The sequence below is a fragment of the Syngnathus scovelli genome, chromosome 2 (assembly GCF_024217435.2).
Source record: "Syngnathus scovelli strain Florida chromosome 2, RoL_Ssco_1.2, whole genome shotgun sequence".
NCBI lineage: Eukaryota > Metazoa > Chordata > Actinopteri > Syngnathiformes > Syngnathidae > Syngnathus > Syngnathus scovelli.
In genome coordinates, this window is record NC_090848.1 from 4,737,501 (window position 1) to 4,760,994 (window position 23,494).

The window sequence follows — 23,494 nt, forward strand, 5'->3', positions numbered from 1 at the left end:
CTGTATTTGTATCGTCAATAATTTAATAACTGCAGTGGGAAATTGAATATTTATTTATTTATTTATTTATTTATTTATTTATTTATTTATTTATTTATTTATTTTTTATTTATTGACTTACCCATTTATTTATTCATTTATCCGTTTATTATTTATTTATTTATTTATTTATTTTGTAATGTGAAACGCTGACGTCTTACATGTGAGAGGAGACCGCCGCCCTGTGCTCTTGGATGTACAGCTCAGCAGTGCATTCGGCCTTCCCGTGAATGTTCTGAGCCACGGCCGTATAGAAGCCTTCTGTGTCACTGCTGACGTTGGCTATCACCAGCGAGTGACGCCCGCCCTCGCTGAGAATGCACACATTGTCGCTCTCCTCCACTTTGGACTCTGAAGGCGCAGAGAGGAGAAAAGACGGCATTCCTTTGAAGAACACGTGTTGAAAGTTGGATAGAAAAGCGCAGCAAGTCAGTTGAGCTTCCCTACCAAAGTGCATCCAGGTGACTTGTGGCGCCGGTGACCCGCTCACCTTGCAGTCCAAGCGGGCCGTGCGACCCGCGATGACCTCGAGGACGTCCAGCTTGCGGGTGAACAACGGCTCCTTGGAGGGGGTCACCTTTAGGTTTGCGCTGGAGGTCAACTCGTCTAAATATGAAATGAGCCTCATTAATATTTTTCATCATCATGAATCAGGCAAATTGGCTCTGTTTTGTCACCCTTGGCTGTGCTCAATTTGCAAGTGTATGTCCCACTGTCGTCTTCGTGCACTGAATTCAGCAGCAGGCGGCATCTGAAAGAAAACGTGACGTGCTTTTAGACAAATAATAACCTATATGGTGACATTTAATTCGGCAAAAGCAATTTCTGTGTTAAGATACTTGGATTAAGAGTATAAAAAAATACAACTAGTAGTAAACTAAAATTTAAATACCGTATTTTCCGCACAATAAGGCGCACCTAAAAACCTCAAATTTTCTCAAAAGCCGACAGTGCGCCTTATAATCAGGTGCGCCTTATATATGGACCAATATTGAGCCACTACAGCAGGTGTGTCCAAAATCCGGCCCGCGGGCCAAATGTATATGTATAACTTATATATGGACAAAGTTTTAAAATGGCCATTCATTGAAGGTGCGCCTTATAATCCGGTGCACCTTATAGTGCGGAAAATACGGTAATACATTTAATTAAATAAATAAATAAATAAATAAGAATTATTTTCTACAAGACTGGAGGAAACACACTCAAAGGTGATGAGATTTTAAGCAAAACAAAAAAAAAATGAACTAACCTGCGCCCATTAAAGTGCATCTTGCAGTTAAGCAGCGCCGGCTGGATCAGCTTCCCATTGGAGAGCCAATCCACATCCACGTCTGAAGGACCGGAGATGTCACATTCAAACATGGCCGACTCGCCAGCCTCCACCTTCAGATCTGTCACCTCTCGGATAATTTTCAGCTGTAACTCTGCTGCAGCTGATGATCAAGGACACACATTTGAATAATTTATTATTGCCTTGGCTGGGGCAGACTGAGGACATATTAAAGACATCTGTCCGTCCATCCATCCGCCCATCCGTAAGTCCAGCCATCCATTTTTAGGAGGATTTCTATGATGTGGATGACTGCACAGACAAATTGATCACAATGCCATTCAAATGGATTTTAGCTCTCTCACCTTTGACTTCGATTCTGCACTCCTCCTGCTTTGTTCCGATGTCACTGACAAGCTTGCAGACATAGAGCCCTGCGTCCGACCTCTGTGCTGAGATGATCCTGAGCTCATCGGAGCCGTCCTCCGTCACCCTCACGGAGAAGCGTCCTGCCGTCTTCACCGGGACCTTGTCCTTTAGCCTGGGACGGAAAAACACAATGACGTTGTCTCTAGCAGGTAATTCAACTGAGCATGAAATCACGTCTGGCCATTGTGTTCGTAAAACAAATCACCAGTGAACCATTGGTTTGGGCTGCCCGGAAACTTTTACAGAGATGACAACATCTTGTCCCTCCATCACGACTTGGTCACATGGCTCCACCTTTTTTTAAACAGAACATTTAGTACTTAACACATTTGCTGGATGTTATATCTGCTTTGGGAGGGCCCTACCTGGAAAGAGGGAGGTTCCTTAAAATGGACATTTTTAGTTGGAGCAGAAATACGTTCCATCGCCGCCACCTGTGGACTCAGGTAGTCTTCATGGAGACTCACAATTTGCTCTGGAAGATTAACGGAAACCTAGTTTGAATCATATTTGAATCTCAAGCATTTCACTCTCCTCAAACTGAAAGTGCCACATTTGGTCAATTAATTGCTACTCAGTTGCTAAATATAGCAGCACCAGCAGATGCTGTTAAAATTCTAGATCGGAACAATCTGTACTTTAATTTGTCCAACAATCGGCCGAAGCAGCATAGTGAAGTGCACAGTGCACGAAGTGGATAATGAACGAGTCTCTTAATGTCTGACTCATGAACTCGCTTATTCCCAGTGCTCCAGAGCAGACGCTCTGTCTGGAACCTTTGCGTCAGAATTAACTGATGGCTACACGGAGCAACACCGGCACTCTCACTAAATTTCTCATGCACTGCTGCTGAAGCTCTTTCAGATTTTATTTGACGCAAACGTTTGTAAAAGCACAATTAGTGACTCGATTCATTTCTATTAGAAATAATAAAACCAGGCAGTGGCAACATGTAAACCAATTAGACGTAACATGACATGGCATTTATATTTTGACTGACTGACTTGGGCTCAGTTCCTGTGAAGCAACTCAAGCAGACCATCTTTTTCTATACTGTTAAATAGATAAAGATAAAAAAAAAATAAAAAATAAAATTTACTACTGTATAGTTACTGTAATGGAATCTAAAAAGGACAATTAAAATCTAGTCATCAAATTCAACAACTGATCAACTGAATCAACTCGTGGAGTCACGTTTGCAGAAGATAAATTCTCCTCGTGGCATTTAGGTAAACCTGCGGCACACATCTGATCCAGCTTCTCGTAAATAAAACATCTGACCTTCCTGGCTTCCTGACTGCCACACTGACTTTTGTACAAATGATATCGATGTCAGATCACCAGATGAATGATGGAAAGATGACTCAATTATACGTCTGAGCGATGTTGTGCGCGGGAGCTCCGAAAAAAAACAAAAGGCTGTTGCTTCCTGCAAATCATTTTAGCTTGCGCTGCCTGGAGAACATCAAGCCAGATAAAAAACTCAAATGGGGACACGAGGCAGTGTGCATTTACCCTGAAGAAGAAGCGGGTGGCTAAAAATACTCCAGCAAGGTGGACTAACAGGCCTAATATGGCAAGACGGGCCTGAGGTGCTATGTGAGGCCGTTTGCATTTGCAGACAAATCTGCATCATGCGTAAACAGAGAGGATGGACGCTATCAACACATTTGGTTTCTCAATGCTGCTTGGCCTGTCATGGGTTGCCATGGTAACCACTCTTTCTGCTGGCTGGGCATTGTAGTTTTTTTAAATTACTTGGCTGGGTATTGTTTTTTTTTTTTAATTACTTTTTTTTTTTTTTTAATTACTAAATTATTTGGCTGGGCATTGTTTTTTTTTAGATTACTTGTTTGGATTCAAACTTCAATTACTACAACTATATTATTTTAATTGAAAATAACGAGTCTTTTCTGGATTTCACTTTCACGTAAATGGGCTACTTGTTGATAATTATATTATTATATATTTATATTATTTTATTTATAATATTTTGAAGTAAGGCGGCTCGGTGGCGCACTGGGTAGCACGTCCGCCTCACAGTTAGGAGGGTGCGGGTTCGATTCCACCTCCGGCCCTCCCTGTGTGGAGTTTGCATGTTCTCCCCGGGCCCGCGTGGGTTTTCTCCGGGCACTCCGGTTTCCTCCCACATTCCAAAAACATGCTTGGTAGGCCGATTGAAGACTCCAAATTGTCCCTAGGTGTGAGTGTGAGTGCGATTGGTTGTCTGTCTCTGTGTGCCCTGCGATTGGCTGGCAACCAGTTCAGGGTGTCCCCCGCCTACTGCCCGATGACGGCTGGGATAGGCTCCAGCACGCCCGCGACCCCCGTGGGGACTAAGCGGTTCAGAAAATGGATGGATGGATGGATGGATTTTGAAGTAAAATCTAAAATATGTATTGAATTATATACATACTTCTATACTTATTTAAATATTTATTAAAGATATTTCCAAGTAAAATTTAAAATAAAGGCAGTTTTTTTTAATGTGACATATTTAACAATTAGGAAATAAACGCACTCATAAATAAAATCTGGTGTGACTTTCTCTTTAAGCTCAACTGCATACTGTGCTGGAATTCCATTTTTTTTTTAATATAACGTTTGAAGCAACTAAACCTCTGAAGCGATAAATAATGTGTCACAAATCAAACAATTACCTCCCGCAGAGCCACTTTTCACTTGATTCATCTCCATTTGGCCTGCATCACATTCAATCTTGCTGGTTTCATCTTCCACCAGGATGGCGGGAATGGCCACTTTCATCCTTTTGAGAAACGGGCTGACGGAAGGCGTGGGTGATTGGCGTTCCGCTGAGTTGACAACCAAAGCATTTGGAGATTTTCTGCATTACACAACACAAGAAAACGGATGAAGTCATTGGATAGTTTTAGCTTTCCCTTTAAGGCATTCTTCAGAAGAGATGATTCCCTCCAAACCTGGTGAGTGTGGTCTTTGTGGCTGTTGGCAATAGTTGCCCTGGCAACTGGTGAACTAGTGCTGTCTCCATGGCAACTCTAATATTCCCCATTCTTCCTTGTGATGAGTAATGCTCTCGGTCTGTCATTGAGTCGGGCTTTGCTTTTTCAGGAACTTTAGTCAAGCTTTCCGGTCTACGTTCCTGCGCTCCTTTCGTCGCTGACTCCCTCGCGTTTGGTCTTTTAGTCTCTTTCGGGTCAACGGGACCTAGCTTGTCTGTCACCAGCGGCTCACTCGAACGAGCCTTTCTTATGCTTACGCTGCCAACGAGCTTTTTGATCCTTTCCAGTTCTTCACTGAACTTGTTTTGGTAGCCCTGAACCCGTTGCGAGTAGCTCATCTTGTCCTCCAGCGAGGAGGCTCGTTGCTTGAAGGCCGCTCGTTTCTGAGCGGCGACATCGGTCTCGGGAATGGATCCAACTGCTGGCAGATTCACGCTCGCCCTTCGCTCCTCAAACGTTTTGATCTTGTCGGAGCACTTGGGCCCTGCACGAGCCATTTTGGTCGGCATATTGTTTTTAAAAAGCTGATCTAAAGGTTCATCCTGGTCTATATTTGGGCCTTTCTGATGGTTTGGTTGAAGGGAGCTTGAGGATGCAGATGGGAGACCCCCATGTGAGTCTTCATCACTCTCAATCCTGGAGGAACGGGGGTTGGAGGGAAATGAGGTGTGAACTTAGAGCTTCTGTAGATTTGCCAGAAGCTTCAGAAGTGTTGGTCCGTGTCATTTTGTCTTAATACGCATTTTCAGGGTGTAAATAAGTGCAGCTGGCACAATAATAAAATTAAAAGTTGCCACATGTAAGAGCTTACGTGAACTTGTCAGAAATGTCATCAAAATGTGCTCAAGTGAAGAAAAAATATGTTACAGCCAAAAAAAAAAAAAAAGTCATGCCTAGAAAAGAGAGCCCGTGTCATGATTAGAAGTTTGTGTTCATGCTAATATTCAACCAGGCCCGCATCCGACGCATGCCGCCGCAAGCGTAAAAATTATTCATCCAAAGGTGAGATTCCAAAAAAACGTGCAGCAGGTACACACTCACAGTGCAGTAAAAACATGTCACCGCCGTTGTGACGGTGAAGAGTTAGATGCTCCCATAGCAACATCAAGTCAAAGGAAAGTGTGGAATCAAAACAAAGAGTCTATGGAAAAAAATATTCCACGTGGAGATTGATTTATGACATCTTGGCTTGAGCGTCTTTTCAAATTTGGGGCGATAGTTTGGACTCCTCTATAAGGGCATGGAGAAAGTTCTCCCCCGGTAGAGGCTGAACATACTGCCGTAGTAGTCACTGCCGACAGAAACACTTTCCTCTGACCCCTGAACGGGCCTCGCCAGGTTAGCGTGAGACGCCCGGATCAGCGGCTCGACACCCAGGTGACGGACAGGCAGGGGGCCCTCCGCGGGGCCAGGAGCTTGCCTGGATGGGTTTGCGGGGTCCATATTGGGCCCAGGAGGACGGGAAGCCAGCGTCCGGAGCTCTCGTTCCACGATGGGGTCATGAGAGCCTGGAAGGGTGGCTCGGCGATCACAAGCGTCAGGGTTATATTCCGTCATACGATCCCCCTCGCCTAGAAGATGGGAATGAAAAACAGAATTTTTGTAAACATACACTGTCCTTCAAAAGTATTGGGACGGCACAGTCAATTCCTTTGTTTTTCATTTTTGGGTTTCAGTTAAAACGATAAATTTCAGGCAAAAAATTTGGAATGCATCAGATATTTTTTTTTCTGTAAATTGCCAAAGAAAATGTTTTTGTCGACTTTAGTATTCACTCTGCTGCTGCCATCTCTGTCTTGAGTTGTTTAATGGATCTAGGTCATGGATGTCAAACCCAAGGCAAAGACAAATTGCGCATGGACATCATGTGTCAATACTAAAATTACTAATTGTCTTCATTTGTTTCATTTATTATTATTTTTATTATTATTTATTATTCTGAACTTTTGTCTCATATTCATCTTTTGATCTGAAATGTCTTCAGTACAATATTGAACAAAAAAAAACAAAGGAAATCAAATTGCTGTTTCAATACTTTTGCAGAGGGCTGTGTTAATGGGCCTTATACTACTATTGATTGACCTTTTAAAGTTCAGTCAATTTCAAGTTTTGTAGGTCATGGCTAAATTATAGATGGATCCATACCGCAGTCGAGAATGATCCACTTTGGGATTATTTACTGTTTCAGTTCTGGAATGTTCATGACATTTCTTTTTTTTCTTACTCGCATGTCTTGCATTCATACTGTGTACTGTGGTTGTGCCTGCAAGCTACTTCTTAAAGAGAACAAATGACGGATCACCTCCTCCCACCCTCACTGCATATTTTCTCTATTCTTCCAGTGCGGTTTCTCTCGGGGATGCGTGGGGTGTCGGTCCGCCGACGCAGAAGCTTGCAAAGCGCCAACATGGAGCTGAGCGCAAGTGAAGGAAGTGTCCTTGTGGTGGTGGAGGAGGAGAAGGAGAAGGGCGTCGATATTTGGGATCTAAATTCAGACATGTTGTTGCCGGGTTTGGAGGAATGTGAGAGCAGGCAGCTTCAATTCAGCCTTGTGTTGAGTGATTTACATGTCAGACCCTGAGTAAGTAAGAAATTTCTTTGCGACATGCTAGGAATGTTTGGGGAAGGTCTTCGGTCCAAAACTGGGCCGGTGCGTCTGTCATGTTGCAGTATATTATCAATGAACCACAAGTTTGAAATAAACAATTAATAAATACCATGAACCAGTTTATAATACTGAAAATTTAAAATGGGACTGTACATAAGAATTATACATTTTGACAATATTGTATATTTTGTTTGCACAACACATTTAGATAAGGTAATGGTAGATAAATGATAAAATTCAGTGAAATTGGCTTTAAAAAATTTGCAGGGCCAGGTTTTTATTTCTGTCTGGTCAGTTTTTTATTTTTTTTTTATTTTCACACCAATAATTTAACTGTATATACTACTACTATACCTAAAATTAATTGCTAGCCATCAATTATTTTTGATGAAAGAGAATTGATTATAAAGGCTTATTTATTTTATTTGGTCGTTTTGTTGATTTGCTTTCGGTTAGCTTTGCCTGATTTATTTATTTAATTTTTATTTGTCACCATTTATAGTTGGGTTCTTTGATAATGCACTTCTTCTTAAGATAGTGCATGAAATTATTTTATTCTCAAAATACTTTTAAATACCTAAAGGTCCACCCCAGGCGGTCTTGTCTTGGTGTCTCCCCAGCCCTCCTTTGGGTTCCATCTGGGGCTCAGTGGTCTCATCCTCTGTGTTCTCAGAGTCTGGAATGAAAAAAAGAAAAAGACATCAATAACCGGTGAGGCAAGAAAAGGATGACGAGGACAGATTTTTAATGGTTACAAGCCAAGGAGTGACAGCAAGCCAACTAAGGTGTGAACATATCCATCCATGGATTTAAAATCAAATAAAATGACTTATCACTTTAGACCACCATGTAAACAAAAACATCAGAGAAACACAAAAGATGTGGAAACCACAAATGACACGAAAGAGAACATCAAAACAATATATGCCCACCACTCGATTTGTTGGTGAAATAACATCTCCACAGCACAAGATGAAACCACAAAGGAAGAAGAAGAAGAAATAAAAAACAGACATGATGAATCAAAAGAAGCAGGTTTACCGTAGCTTTGCTTTCGGCAGGAGCGGAAAACTTCGCTTCCGTAGTGGCAGCAAGAGAGGGCAGACGGGAGAGCACCGTTACTATGGAAACCAGCATCCCTCTCACCCGCACGACCAATCCTCTTCGTACCCATTCGAGGTTTAAAATCAGCGGTTGGCCCGACACGAACGTTTAGCGGTCAGAGCACCTCATTGCGCCGCGCGCCATCAAGCCAGATCCTGATTAGATAATTCCAGCAGGTCGGCCTAATGGTAAGGAGAGCCGTTGCAAGACCAACAATCAGCATTCAAGTCACCACTACATCAACGTCTTTTATAGTGGCAATATGTAAATCCGCTCATCTGCATCAAATTAGCTTTAAGAGCTTCAATCCCAGGCAGGGCAGTCAGAACCGCACTACTGACTCGACGGTCAAGCAAGAGAAACGAAAGAAAAATCCGCACACGATATCTCCAAGGGGGCCGGGTGATATGCAGAAGCTAAATTGCAAAGATATCGCACGGCGGGGGTGGATGTACACTCAGACGAGGCACTCTCGCTGATGGACACTTAAAAGCAGACAATGCGGACATTGTTCAGCAGCAAAAGTCATTACTGGGAGGATGCCGAGGATGCTCGACCAATCTCGAAGAGGATGAGAGAAAAGCTCATAATGACAACACACCATGTGTAAATCTGCCAAATGTCCGCGTGGAATGGCCGCTTCTCTGGAAACGAGACAGAGAACAAATGTTAGTCAAAAGTGACGCTTTTGTAATGTTTTCAATCTCAACATCATCATTGTTTCGTTTTGTTAGGTACAGCTGCAGTTGTGAAATGCGTGATTCAAATAAAGTTTTGTATTGAAATGTAAACAACTAGCACTGAAATAGCAACATTATTTTTGTTTTATTAGTTACAGATTCGCGATATAAGTGAAGTTGTGCAGTTTTGTATAAATTTGGAAAGTAAATAACTAGACTGACAATATCGTTGTTATGTTTTGTTAGTTCCAGCTGCAGTTGTGAAATGTGTGATACAAGTAAAGCTGTAGAGTTTTGTATAAATTTGTAAAGTAAACAACTAGCACTGACTCGAAGTGAAAATGATAACAAAAACTTGTTTTAAATGTTTTTTTTCATTAAATTATTCCAGTAAAACCGGTTAGATGAGGAGGATAAATCGATCATAAACAGTTGTAAAAAAAAAACAAAAAAAAACAGCTATGTTTGGTTGGATTCTTTTTGAGAAACTTAGCAAAACACAATGGCAAGCCTGGCCCTTTTTTTTTTTTTTTTTAAATCAATTTAAACGGATTGAGATTTCTCCCTTGCAATTGACTTCACCTAAGCGTTTCATTTTAACCGACGCTTCACACACTCAGATTACAGTGGTGGAGGCGAAGTCTAAAATTGTCATTCAAGCTGGTGACCCTGTTCTCTCGATCCATCTGCCTTGATCAAGTGACAGAGACGGCTTTGGAATGGCATCAGAGATTGCTGAGGCTTTTACCACCTGGCTGACATCTTGGTGACATGTCTTGCCACACATTTATGTTTCATGCTCATCTGTCCTCAACATACCTTGGCAATCTAAGGAATTCAGTTCAAGAGCTGCGTCACAAGGTCTGAATTGTTGAGGTTAAGAAACTCAATATTAATTGACACTACAAATTCAACAATATCATTTAGTGTGGTTGTAGTTTGCAGCGGTGTAGCTCGATGCTTCAAAATACTGATTCAAGCTTTCATTCAAATGCAACGAAGTCCCACCCTACAGCAAACCACAACCATAAATCATTGTTTTCATTTTTAGCGTGTGTAATCGTGAGCAGGCCACAATCTGTGAATCAGAACCATGAAGAGCAACTCAACAGGACTCACTGGAATGGATGGAAAGAAACAAAATACCCCCCCCCTTCCCTCTCCACATTTCCTTGGAGCTCCCATTGGCTGAGTATTTTTATTCTTTATTGTGTGGCGGCTTGTCGTGATCGCCAAACGGGTGAATGGACAAACAAAGAATTTTGATATCAACACAGCATCCGGGCTTGAGTGGCTGGAGCGCATTTGAGCGTAGCCTACTGACACACTTTGAGCTACATATGAGGCTGCCTTGTTTTTTGGTGTGCCGTAGCAAAATTCCTGATAGGCAGCACTGAAAATAATTTATTGTCATTGTAACAACAAGTGAACCACCAAAACATACGAGTGCTTGTTTTCTGAAATCACCCTACAAATATCTGCCACTAATAAACTCAATTGTGTCCCAGTGTCTCAATTGTGGGGGTGGGTGGCAAGACATCTCAAAAGGTTAAAAAGATAAATCTCCCCGACATCAGTGCAACAAGTACAAGATTGTGTTCATTTGGACTTACCTGAAACCTCTTCTTTGACCAGATTTTCTTCATCCTGCTTCCTGTCTGATGGACAGCAAGATTACCTGTAGCATCCACACGTTTGCACTAAGCCTGAGCAACAAAGGGTGTGGCGGGGATTGCAAAATGGGATTCAGACGTGTTTAGGCTTCCGTGTGGCGTCGAGGTAACGGTGACAAGCGGAGCTGGAGGGGGAAGGAGGGAGGAGGAAAAGAACCAGAGGGAACCGGACTGAGGCTTCTTTGTGTTTTGAGCGTATCTGACCGCCGATGAGAGCAGCAGCCTGCTCTGACTCGGCACCCTCCCCGTCTCTACGTAAGGGGGAGGCGGGGGGGAGCAGATGGGCCCACGCTGGAGGAGGCAAGATGAGAAGCAAAACCGCTGGCTTCAGAGCAGGCGGAAAAAACAAAAGAGGAGAGAAACAGGGAGGGGATGCGAGTGACTGATGGAGGAGACTAAATTGAGGATGGGATGGAGATGTCAAAAGAAAAAAAGTGTTGAGACGAACATGGGTCACAAATAAAATATCAGGATTCTAATTGACTTAATAAAGACTCCTTGTCTCAAAGTAGCAACAGCAAATGCAATCAAAAAACAAAATATTCTATTTCTAAACCAAATATTCCCATCTTCCTCCATTATTTATCCGTATCAGACACCTGCCTTGTATTAAAGACCCTTTAAAGTGAATTCAGGGATTTGAAGACCAATTTCTAAAAGCAGAAAACTGAGACCTATGTAAAACTCAAACAAGGAACTGTTAGTCACCATTTTGGTTTAAAATGCCGCCTAGTGACGCACTTTGGAGAACATTAGCATCACCCCTTCTCGTGATTCTTACCTCTCCCCATGCACCCCCAAAACTTAATTGTGCTTTCAAACACATCTGCGCTTTCCACACCTCCGCCGCCTTCATCAAATGAGTCTAAAAATAATCTGTAACCATGGTGGCTCCTCTATTATAGGCAGATGGGTTCCCCCGACGTTGCCAAGTGAGGAATGTCGCTGTTTACCTTCTTATTTAAACATGACTTTTACTCTCCTCATGAATCGGAGCCACTCGACCGATGCGGTCTTATGACCTCACAATACATCGTGTGTCTCTGACAAAGTGTCTGGATTGAATGAATTCCATGAGCATGGCTGTGGATTGGACCCCCCCCCCACCCCTCCAAGATCTCCTTCTCTATCCATCAGCGCTGGGAGGTGGCGGAGAGCAAAGAAATCGATGCATGTGCTTTACACGTGATAGAGAATACACCCCCAAGAAAGAGCTCAAATGCTCTCGGATCAATACATCCATCATCGCACCAGCTATTCGGGCCCTCCTCCAACGGGAGGCTTGGTACAGTCATATTTTGTTACATTGTTTCTCCTGGTGAGGCCTAATAGCAAGAAACGTCATCAGAAGGCCAATCAATACAGTTTTCACTGACGGACAACGTGTAGGCAATCCGCTTTGTCAGCAGTATATATGAATCACCTTCTGTCAAATTCATTTTTTGTCGCGGGTCACATTGTAGTCATAGTTTCCTTCAGAGGGGCATAATAACTGTCAACCCAAATAAATGTATGAACTCATACGAATAGTCTACACAACAAACTGATACATAACTAGTTTTGGTGATCCTGAAAGGGGGATCCTTCCATCTGTGGTCCCTTCTCAAGGTTTCTCATTTTCCCCTGGCAGGGGTTTTGAGTTTTTCCTTGCCCTTTTGGGAGCTTAAGATCAGGGGATGCTTTGAGAATAATTGTCAATTTTTGGCTATGTGAAGCCCTTTGAGACTGTTTGTGATTTAGGGCTATACAAATAAACTTGACTTGACTTGGAATCGGAGAATAGTAAAAACTCTCCTATTAAAAAAAAAAAAAAGAATTGTCATAGAAATTGCTAGAAAACCCTCTATTTAGTAAAAGTAAAAACAATTTACAATTTTAGTTTTGACACATAAAGTTGATGCATTATTTGTCGCCGTGGGCCAAATATATTTACACTGTTGGCCAAACTTGGCCCGGGGGCCGAAGTTTGACACCCTTTGTGTGACAATCAAGTTGTACTGATGCTACGGCATCAATTCAGAAGAAAGTTGTAAGTGTCAAGTGAAGAGTGAATTAAATGACAAGACCACGCCAAGAGCTAACCTTGTGTAAGACTCGTGTCACCTGATTCTGTTTGCACAAAGCAGACTTTGAGCAGACCCGTTTCAGCCGTGGCATGTTCAATTTATGTCACGTGGCGAGCCATCCGATCCTACCATCTAATCCTGACAAAATCCCAGTGGGGTCTCAGCGAAGTGCGAGGGGACGGGCCACAAAACGAGGGACACGCCGCAGGGAGCGTCACCCACGGATCTCGCTTCAGCTGCCTCGTCACAAGGGGGAATCAAATTAATTGCACAGTAATTCACTTGAACGTAACATTTAGAGAATGTCAAGCGGCATGCAAGATGAGGGGGGGTATCAAATAATCTGACATGCCATGTCCTTATGTGAGTCACAAAAAGCTTCGTGCACATTTTCCTTGACATCTAGTCTAAAAAATGTAGCCTGAATTTTGCTTTATAATTCTAAGCCTTCTCTGTTATGCAATGAGACAAGAGGGGTAACTCATTTTCACTCCTCTCACTCTAACCACAAGCTTAGTCGGTAAACAAACACAACGCTGCTTACCCTCCAGCTAGCAAATGTTATGGTTGACTATGTTGAAGGAAAAAAAATGAAAGAAACCAAACCAAGGTACATAACAATCAAACACATCACCTACTGGAGGAGGAGGAGTTCCTCAAGACAACTTTGAGAACATGACATAAAGAGAAGAGGACCTAACAACAACTTACGTTGGCTGCTTTTGCTCCTTGGTCCACTGGTTGAGTCCCTCGCACTCTTCAATGCCTTGCGAGCGTCAAGCAGTTCCCTCCTCAGCATTCCACCCTACCAAGATCCATACACTGAAGCCCACTAGAACGTCCCCTGTGACTCCCTCCTGACCACAACAGTCCAAAACACTCCTCAGCCCATGGCCGGTCTCCTCCTGTGCTCTGCTTGTCCAACCAAACTTTGATTCCAGCTGTCTGCAGTTGAACTGGACTTTCCCCGATAGCACGGGACCAACCCCCTCTTAAGACACACTACGTCCTCTGCCGTCCTCTGATGGCTTGTTCTGTTTGAGCTAGGGCGGCGCGGGCTGGGAAACTCGAGCACGCTGAATATGATGCTGACTCTGCTGCTCACACGTCTCCGATGACAATAGTAAACTCTGTGGTGCTGAAAACGAGGATAACGTTACACACCCGTGGGAATTTTAGTCCGATTTTTATCGGTATCAAAAGTGACAGAGGGAAATATTTCCATTATGAAACTCTTGATCCAACCTGGGGTCAAGGTTAAAATAGATAGATAGATAGATAGATAGATAGATAGATAGATAGATAGATAGATAGATAGATAGATAGATAGATAGATAGATAGATAGATAGATAGATAGATAGATAGATAGGTAGGTAGGTAGGTAGGTAGGTAGGTAGGTAGGTAGGTAGGTAGGTAGGTAGGTAGGTAGGTAGGTAGGTAGGTAGGTAGGTAGGTAGGTAGGTAGGTAGGTAGGTAGGTAGGTAGGTAGGTAGGTAGGTAGGTAGGTAGGTAGGTAGGTAGGTAGGTAGGTAGGTAGGTAGGTAGGTAGGTAGGTAGGTAGGTGAGTCAGTAAGTAAATAACTAAAAAAAAAAAAAAAATATGGGTACTAAAATACATAAAGTAAAAATATAGAATATATAGATAAATATGTGAGTGTGTGTTTCAGCTCATGAGTGTTAGCTAGCTAACTAAGCCTACAGACAAGCTTGGAAATTGAACCGCCAAATCAAAGGTGGGGAAAGATTTCAAGAGACATTTATTTTGTTTTTTAAGATCACACTTGCAAGAACGACTTTACTGGTACTTAAAAAGTATTTTGACAATAATATGGCCTTGTTAAAAGGTAGATTTTCTGGAGCCAAAGTGTTTGCTTATTTGAGATTTTCTTCGCGCGATCAACGGATAAGCTTCAATGAGCATGATCCTTAAAGTCATGATAACAAGTAAGACTTCTTTGCGTGAATTGGCACTTTGTAAACAAAACGGAATTAAATATGATAACTCACTATGTGAACATGCATGATGGGCCAGAGGGTGGAGCTAGTACTTCAGACCGAAGGCCCGCATGACATCGCTCGTGACGTCAGCATGTTCCGATTAAGTCCATCCAACGTCCTGCCCTTGGAGTAGTACTCACAATTATTTTTACATCATGAGTTTCTTTCTTTATTTTGAAAAAAAAAAACGAAAAAAACAAAGGCTGCTTAAAATTTGCCTCACGCAGCAGGCTCACAGAAAACCACATTGATAGGCCCTTGGCCTTGCTGTCATGGCGCTGAACATGATTGAGAGTGACAGCATCACTTCTTGACCGCGCCGGTGCTATAATTATCTATGATGTCTGCTGGTGCAATCGGAGACGAATGCACACATCAGAGCTCTGACTGAGAAAGGCACATACCGTGCCGGAAATAACTATGTAGAATGGAGGGGCGCGAAAGAAAAGTTACAGATACTCTATGACCCATAAACAAAGTACCTGGATGCAACAAAATCGAGTTTTTTTACGATATGACTTTTAAAAACAAAATTCAAATTCCATCATTAATGATCTCAACATGGGGGAGGGTGGTTGATCTTCATCTCATCGGGACACAAACCGGTGCACATGCGCAGGATCATTTATCTCTCACATGCTTGTGAGTTCTCACGAACTAATTTTGGTGATGCAACTAGGCCATCGCTGCCTTGGGACAAACACACACACAAAAAACTACCCTTGATGCTTTCATTGTCTACGTCACATAAGCATTTTGAAATAATCTGGCTAGGTAGCGAGTTTAGCTACGTTTAGCTAGCTAGCCAACTATCATAGATAGATTAGAATAGAGTTGACAGAGATTGATTGATGGGTCGATAGATAGAGATTAGTGTAGAAAACGATGTTACCTTCTCCAAGATCGATTATGGCGAGGATGGCACTGCATTTGGTCTCCCCCAGCTCATTGGTAGCCACGCAGGTGTATAAGCCAGCGTCTTGCATACGGCAGTCCCGTATCCACAACCCTCCCGAGTCCTGGTCTTTCATAGGAGGTAGGGGTGTGTCGTTGTGGTACCAGGTGAGTGATGGTCTTGGAAAACCTGTCACTGATACCTTCAGACGGATATCACAGCCCGTTCCCACCGCGGCCTTGCGGAGTTTACGAACAAAAACTGGTGGCTTGGGCTCCTGGTCGGGGATGACCTGATTTTTCAAACTGGTAGCTTTGGTCATGTTTCCACTCGGACTGGATGCTGCGACTTCAGCCATCTTGGCTTCCATATAAACTCCGTATCAGGCTGAACTTTATATCTGGATGGCACTTGTTGCTGACCTCATACTCTTTCAACTCTCACACCTTCAGACATGCGGGGCACGCCGATGATGACCCGGCAGGAAACTAAAAACACATACAGTACAATATGAGAAGGTTGTTTTTTACGTGAGATACTCGGCGGCCATCTTGGTTACATCGGTGTATGTAAGCCTCATGTTTAAATCAACATTATTCTGACCTTTCAAGGTCAAGTACAAACACTTTCAAAATTAATTTGGAAATTAAAAACTGTATTGGGCAATGTGTGTTTATCCATATTTGTATATTCTGTCCTGAATTACTGTAAAGGAATTACAATGATGCATTGTTTTATTCCTCCAGCTAACAATTATTCAGCTACTAATAATTTCAATCCCTTTTCAAAGTACATCAAATACTGCAATTAATATTAACAATAAAAATTAAATTAAAAGTAATTTCACATAAGTTGTTTGATTTAAAAAAATACTATTTAACTTGCGTCTAAAATAGCCACAACACAAATATACACACCTGACTTTGCCTCGACAGCCAATAAGAATTCCTTTGGACATCCCCGCAAAGCCTGGGTTAAAGTAACAAGATCCATGGAGAGAAATAGTACATCTTTGCGTGTCCTTCTCCAGGTGTAAGTCCAGCCTGGATCATGGAGCATTAGCAGCCGTCACCATGCATGGTCCGTTTTCAGAACTTTGACTCCCCCCTCTGTCTGGTGACAGAGAGGGAGAGACAGAGATTCGGCATGGAATGTTCAAGAGCCACAACTTTCTGGTTTTTGTGAATGTGGAGCCTTTAAAAACGGTTCAGAACTTTGGAGCAATTACGTTGTCCCGCTTCTCTCGTTGCGCCGTCCAAATGCCTTAACTTCAGAGTGACAGCTGCATGGCCACTGATAGGTCACATTTCTCGGCCCGCCACATTTGACCTGCACACGTACCAACAAGCGCCTACAAGACACACACACACACACGCACGCACACACACACACAGAGTTCTTTAGATAATACTATCAAGTCAAATGTGTGTTATCAATTGCTATAAATAGACAGTCCAAGAATGCTGATGGCCATTTGGAGTGCAACATTTCATGTGGTTGAGCCATGAGATGTAGAAAAATTGGAAATGACATACCAGCAAATCATTGTGACTTCTGTTGTTGCCTTCGCAAGACCAGTTCAGATATGCGTTATCGCGAATTTACACGACATTCAGGTGTGTTCGGCCATCCGATAACACTTGTAGCATTCGTGTGCTTTGCAACTTTCAGCCACCGGATCCAGAATCAATGTCACGGCTGTAGACTACGGTTTACAAGAGAAAGTACCTGACTGTGGATTATTACTGCTTTAGATTGTAAGTGGTTTTATAAATTCACATGAACCTGTGTGAGCTGCTTGATCTTTCTAATTTGCCATTTTTCTTTGCTAGGTGGTAAAGGCAGCCACCAGAGGTCAGAGTTGAGCAGCCTCCGTTCACCGGCTCTGTGCTAACTAGAAAATAGATGTTGAATGATAATAAAAATTATGGGCAGATCATGAGTGATGTGTGATGTTGCATTAAACATTATTTCAACATGTTACGAAATTAAAATAATGTATTGTCTGAAAACAATGTGAAAACACAAGTAAAAATTGCAACATTCCAATTTGGCCACTAGATGGGGCTAAACACAAATATATGAATGGTATCCGAGGATAACACGATTATTGCAATATTCCAATTCGGTCACTAGATGGAGCTAAACACAAATATATGAAGGGTGTCGAGAATAACTCAAACACCGACCACCCACGCTGTGTGGGCCACACAACCCGTCAGGTGCTGATAAAAAATGCTAGCTACATAAATACAGTACTGTGTGAGATAGATGACATAATATAAATGCAGTTTTACACAGATCATTTAGAAGTGTCCCATAGTGTCGAGGGAAAGGCGGATTTGCAGTTTCCCTGTAATTTAAAAGTCAAGTTTTCTGCAGAAAAAAACATGCTTGAAAAGCCAGCTGTCTCATCTGTCCTTTGAATAGGGATTAATGAAAGGCTCAGATGAAAGTGAGTATATACCTGCATATGAAAGGAAGGAAATAAAGAGGATCATCTTTTCCTGTTGGGAAAGTGCAAAGGATTTAAGACACACACAGGCAGGCAGAGAGAGACACACACACACACAAACTCTCACACCGAGCAGAGTGTAAAATCTTATCATTTAGACTAAAGCTTTCACAATGGGCCCACAGAGCTGTTAATCTGCTTCATCGCCACGGTTCTTTTGTGCGAGTGGAAATGGCCCTTCTGTCCACAGGCTGGTTGTCACCTCCGTCTTTTGTCCCGCTGAAGATGTGATGGCCTGCCCATCACAGCCCTCATCTTCTGCTTCCTTTGTGGGCCTTTCTGACTCCAACATAAACGGATCGAGGTGCGCTCATCTTCCTTCCCCTGTGGCCGAGCGGCACATATGGCAGGTTGGGATGAGGAGAATGTGCACATCAATCTAATCCTGTGATTTAGCCAGAAAAGAATATTAGTGGTGTTGGGAATGCTGCTTCCAATCTCATTATCCACAAGAGAGATCAATAAAGCTTTCAGTTGTGTTAGATTGTAGTACTCTTGATAGAAGCTTTGTGAAGTCAGTCCTTGTCATAAGATCAGTGGAAAGGGACCTTTGCAAACTCTAATACTCACTCAGCCGTGATCAATCTATTGTGTGGCTCAAGCTGCAGCAAGGCATTCATTCATGTTTATTTTCTCTGGGAGGTTATGGAGGAAATGCAAAATGTAGTTTTGGAGCTTTGGTACACAAGAGCAGCACAACAGCATTTGTTTTTTGGTCTTAGTGGATTTGATTGTTTAGAGTTTTTGTCTTCCTCCGCCTCTTGTTCATACCTCCCCTGTATGCTTGATGTCTTTGTCTCCACTTGCTCACATCAGTTCTGCTCCCAATCAGTCATCTCATTCTAGTTGTCACTCGCGTCTTGTCACGGGGTGCTTTGTCGTCTCGTAAGTCTGTTGTGTCACTTTTGGGGAGGGGACATTGTTGTAATTGTGATATTGGCTCCTGGCACTCAGTTTTGTTTTGTTTTAAGATTCCTCTGAATTCTTTCCTTGCCTCCACCTCGCCTGCCTTACTACATATATGCCTGCAGTGCATTACACCCTTGGTCGGCATTCTTTTTTCTGCCACGGACAAGGCCAATATTACGTGATCTGGCCTGAACTGGATTTATGGGTGCACCCCCCACAAACACTAAGGACCTGCTCTTGCAAGTAGAAGCCGCTCAAGTTGTGACACCAGGGCTTTGCCTTCATTCTTCATGGTAACAAAAAAATAATTTGCCATTGACTAAGCATTCAGTATATGGGAAAGGCTAGTAATCATGGGTAAATGAAGCTTCAAGATGATTCATGAACCCATTGTTGTGTTTACTTAGACCTCTTGATGGCACTCTCTGTTCACCAAAGAGCTGAAAGTCCACCGACTTGCCATTTCTTAAAATCCCCACTTTAAACCACCATTGCCATCTCGAGGAGCCAAAGAATACTGGTTCATGAAGCTTCATTTTCTCATCACTAGCAGTGTCTCAGACACTCTGAATCAAACTTATAAAGGACTCAAGACATCAAGGTATATGCTTGTTTCAAAAAGTGACCCCACCCTACAAATCAGCACACACTCCTTTACAAGGGTATTGTAATGAATGGTTTGCTTTTATTTTCAGAAACTTGAGACCTTGGCAGCATGTGGGGGCAACCACACTGTAACAGATGTTGATGCAGTCCACTCAGAAAAATGTTACCCCTTTAGATCCTAAGCTTGACAATGTGTTTCTTAGTTTTTTACTAAACGTTGCCGCCCTGGCAGAACCTGGAATAGCTCAACTGTGTTTTTCCAGTCCTTAGTGTAGCAGCCACCGCATTGGATAAGATCTTCTCTTGAAAAATACAAAATTCTAACCTCTGCTGTGACCTCACCACAGGCCTCCGTGTGGACTGACATATCCATAAAGGATGCAGTGCTTGACAAATGGCCACAAGTGTATACAGAAAAGACACGTGTAGGTAATCTGCCACAGATGCCCAGTGGGAGGATGGGATCTGTTTGTTCCGATGCGACACGAGTAAAATGTGTTGCTGTACTCACCACCCAAGTGGAATGAGGAGGTGGTGGCTCTAAGCAGAGATGGTGCCAAGCTGGGGGCGTGTCACTTCAAAGAACACCATCTCTTTGCTCAGGGCAGGTGAGTGATGGATAATGCTTTTTTGCATTCCATAGTGGACCATCCATCAAACCCTTGTATACGTGCTGCTCTGTGCGTATATGTGTGTGTGTGAGGCTACATGCACTGATTGCATGCTGGTCGTGTCGATTCCCTCCAGGTTGTAGTGTGGCTGTGGAGGTAGATGGGGAGGGGGGGCTTCAGGGTCATTTAGAGACGAGGACTCTCAATGTTGAACGCAGGAAGATTCTTTTTTTTGGTTCGGTGTCATGGGAATACAAGAAGAATCTTCTTGGTAGTGAGGATGTGATGCAACTGTGGGGTAGGTATTTTTTATTTTGTGTTTCACAATGGCATCCATCTCCCATTTTCTCTAGCACTTGTTCTCATGGTCATTAGGACAAGTGAGCTGTAGGGTGCACCCTGGACTGCTTGCCAGTCTTCACACTCGCATTAACAGCAAATACAGGGGTTTTAATTAATAACTTGCATAAGTTGGTCATGGTTAAAAAAGCTGAAGCCGGAGTACTCCAAGATAAGCATGCTGAGAAGTAAGCTCAGACACAAGTGAACATGGTGTCGAATTATATGTGCAGAATTGGAATAGTGCTAAGGCCCTCATCTCAAAGAAACATGGAACAAAAATATTTCAGTAGTTCAAAAAAGAAAACTTATCAAACAGTAAAAAAAAAAAAATGAAGGCAAAGATTATGAGGGGGACAATGATATCCAAATGTCACAACACAATATTGTCACAATATACAATGAAATATAATACAACTCCATCCATCCATCCATCCATCCATCCATCCATCCATCCATCCATCCATCCATCCATCCATCCATCCATCCATCCATCCATCCATCCATCCATCCATCCATCCATCCATCCATCCATCCATCCATCCATCCATCCATCCATCGCAATTTGGAGTGCTCAATCATCCTACCATGCATGTTTTTGGGATGGGGAGGAAACCCGAGTACCTGAAGGAAACCCACGTAGACACGGGGAGAACATGCAAACACCACATATGAAGGTTGGAGCCGGAATTGAACACTGCAATTCAAATGGGGTTCCTCCTTTCTTGACTACGACATTTTTTTTCTGGACTGACAATGGACGGAACGGTAGCTCTTTTCAATATCGAGGATGGACGGAAATGGAGGACAATTATTTTATGATTAAGGATGGAAAAATGGTAACGGAAGGGTGCTCAGGTCGAGGACAAAGGATCGGCAAAATAAGGTAAAGTGCCTATCTCTGGTTGTTTCCATAACAACTCAAGGTGAGCAATGTTGCAGAGGCGGGGGGCTGGCAGTTACTGCAAAACAAGTACACGAGCAGATTCACACGTGCACACCAGACACACACACACACACACACACATCCTCTATAATTTAAAAACAGACAGCATCTACCTAACCACTTGTTATTTTTCCTCCCCAGGTGCGTTTGGAGGGAAGGCAGGTGGCGCATACTCCCTTGTGTCCATCCTCGGAGGGATTTTTACTTTTACAAAAAAAAAATCCCCCGATGACGCCAGTTGCAACAAAATAAAGAGAGGATGTGATATTTGTCAGAGATTTGATCACTTTGCCATTCTGCCTGTTTTATGTCTTTCTCGGTGGCCTTGGTCATGGGAGGAAGGTCTTTTGTGTGGCTTGCTTACTCGACTATGATGTGTTTACTTGACTTCCTTCGTGCGTCCCAGTGGCCTGGTACTGTTATGTCTTGGGGGATGCAAACTGCCGCTCCAGAAGAACTGATAAGCAAAACGAGCAAAGCGCCTTTCCTTCTTGATAATAAGCAGAGAGAGTGTTTCACTACCACACAATTTGTTTTCTCACGTCCATGTATCCTTTACTCTTTGTGTATTCTGTGCTCAGCCTTGTGGGAACGCAACGGTTTTGAGCGCCACTCAAAAGGTAACATGCAGAGAGATGACGGATAAATCTTTCAAAACAGGAAGTGTGAATATTCCAGTTTGACAGCATTTCGAAAAAGCAGGATCGTGTGCATGCGTGCATTGGGAGAGATGACTACGTTTTCATTGGATGATTTTTACCAGCATTTTTCCCCGAGCTGAAACTTCTCCACTTGGGTACCATCACAGAAGCATGGAAGTGTGTCACCACATTACAGCAGCAGGCATAAAATATTAGCTGTGCCATTAACAGCCACCCACCCACAGCAAGCGCATCAGGGATCTTATCCGACACAAGCCAACCCCCCCCCCCCCTTCTCCATAACATTCACACTCAAGTCTTATGACCCGTTTATAATCACACCATGAATAAGCTCAATGGGAATCCAGCAAAACAAGACTGACATCATTTCCAAAATAATACAGCGCATACTTTCACGTGTCAACACATGTTTAATTTCAGAAATAGCATTCTCAGAGTGCAGTTTAGCTAAAACGAGCTGACAGCAATTGAGTATCCAAAACGTATATATTTATTAAAACTATTCTCTTTGCTCTGGGCGGCCTTGGGGTAACGTCGCCCCCTGCATCTCTCGACTAGTACGGTCAGGCAGAAAGCAGGAACAGGTTGTCTTTTCGCAAACCAAATACCTACATGATGTGTCAAATATTACACAAAATATTGGATGTGTTTGCTGTACCATGTGAATGTATTATTATATTAGTTACGGCCTGATATTTGAAAGAAAAGAAAATGTGTATATAATAATATATAATAATATAAAATTATATAATAATAATAATAATAATAATGTAAGGGGAGAACATACAAACTCAACTGTACAAACCCCTATTTAATCATACTGCACGCAGTTATGTATGAATTTCTGTTTGTTACGGTACATGCAACTCTTTCAAATTGAGAGTATGACACTTGTTTGCTCATTTGCTGACAGCATTTCAAACAAGATCAGCGTGTCGACAGCAACCCTTTCAACATTTGAGTGACAAATACAAGAGTAGCCATTTTGTCTCTCAAGCGCAAGAGTTTATTTGGATCATTTGAGCTGTTTTTAGAATTGCATTGTAGAATCTTTCAGTCATTGTTTTTTTTTCTAAGGAAGGAGTTTGAGACACCTGAATGTTCTCCCCTAATATGGATGCATTAAAATTGGGTGAATGGCAGGGCACAGAGTAGAATT

General features: G+C 42.6%; 1 protein-coding gene across 9 annotated transcripts in view; it reads right to left on the minus strand.

Moving 5' to 3' along the window:
• Positions 1–16,199, minus strand: part of spega (striated muscle enriched protein kinase a) — a 39,725-nt gene extending 23,526 nt beyond the window's left edge. The window contains exons 1-13 of one of the 9 annotated variants that reach the window (XM_049752230.2): positions 10,728–11,008; positions 9,036–9,078; positions 8,372–8,401; positions 7,908–8,006; positions 6,143–6,293; positions 4,402–4,586; positions 2,107–2,216; positions 1,947–2,035; positions 1,678–1,853; positions 1,292–1,475; positions 717–790; positions 487–645; positions 201–390 (exon numbers count right to left, since the gene is read on the minus strand). In XM_049752230.2, the coding sequence (XP_049608187.1) occupies positions 201–390; positions 487–645; positions 717–790; positions 1,292–1,475; positions 1,678–1,853; positions 1,947–2,035; positions 2,107–2,216; positions 4,402–4,586; positions 6,143–6,293; positions 7,908–8,006; positions 8,372–8,401; positions 9,036–9,078; positions 10,728–10,760 (1,523 nt within the window). In that variant the 5' untranslated portion in view covers positions 10,761–11,008. Of the gene's footprint in view, positions 1–200; positions 391–486; positions 646–716; positions 791–1,291; positions 1,476–1,677; positions 1,854–1,946; positions 2,036–2,106; positions 2,217–4,401; positions 4,587–4,680; positions 5,957–6,142; positions 6,294–7,907; positions 8,007–8,371; positions 8,617–9,035; positions 9,085–10,727; positions 11,009–13,564; positions 13,897–15,744 lie in introns of those variants that run through there. The other 8 variants (XM_049752234.2, XM_068648854.1, XM_049752233.2 and 5 more) reach the window with 8 other exon arrangements.
• Positions 16,200–23,494: the final 7,295 nt, after the last annotated feature.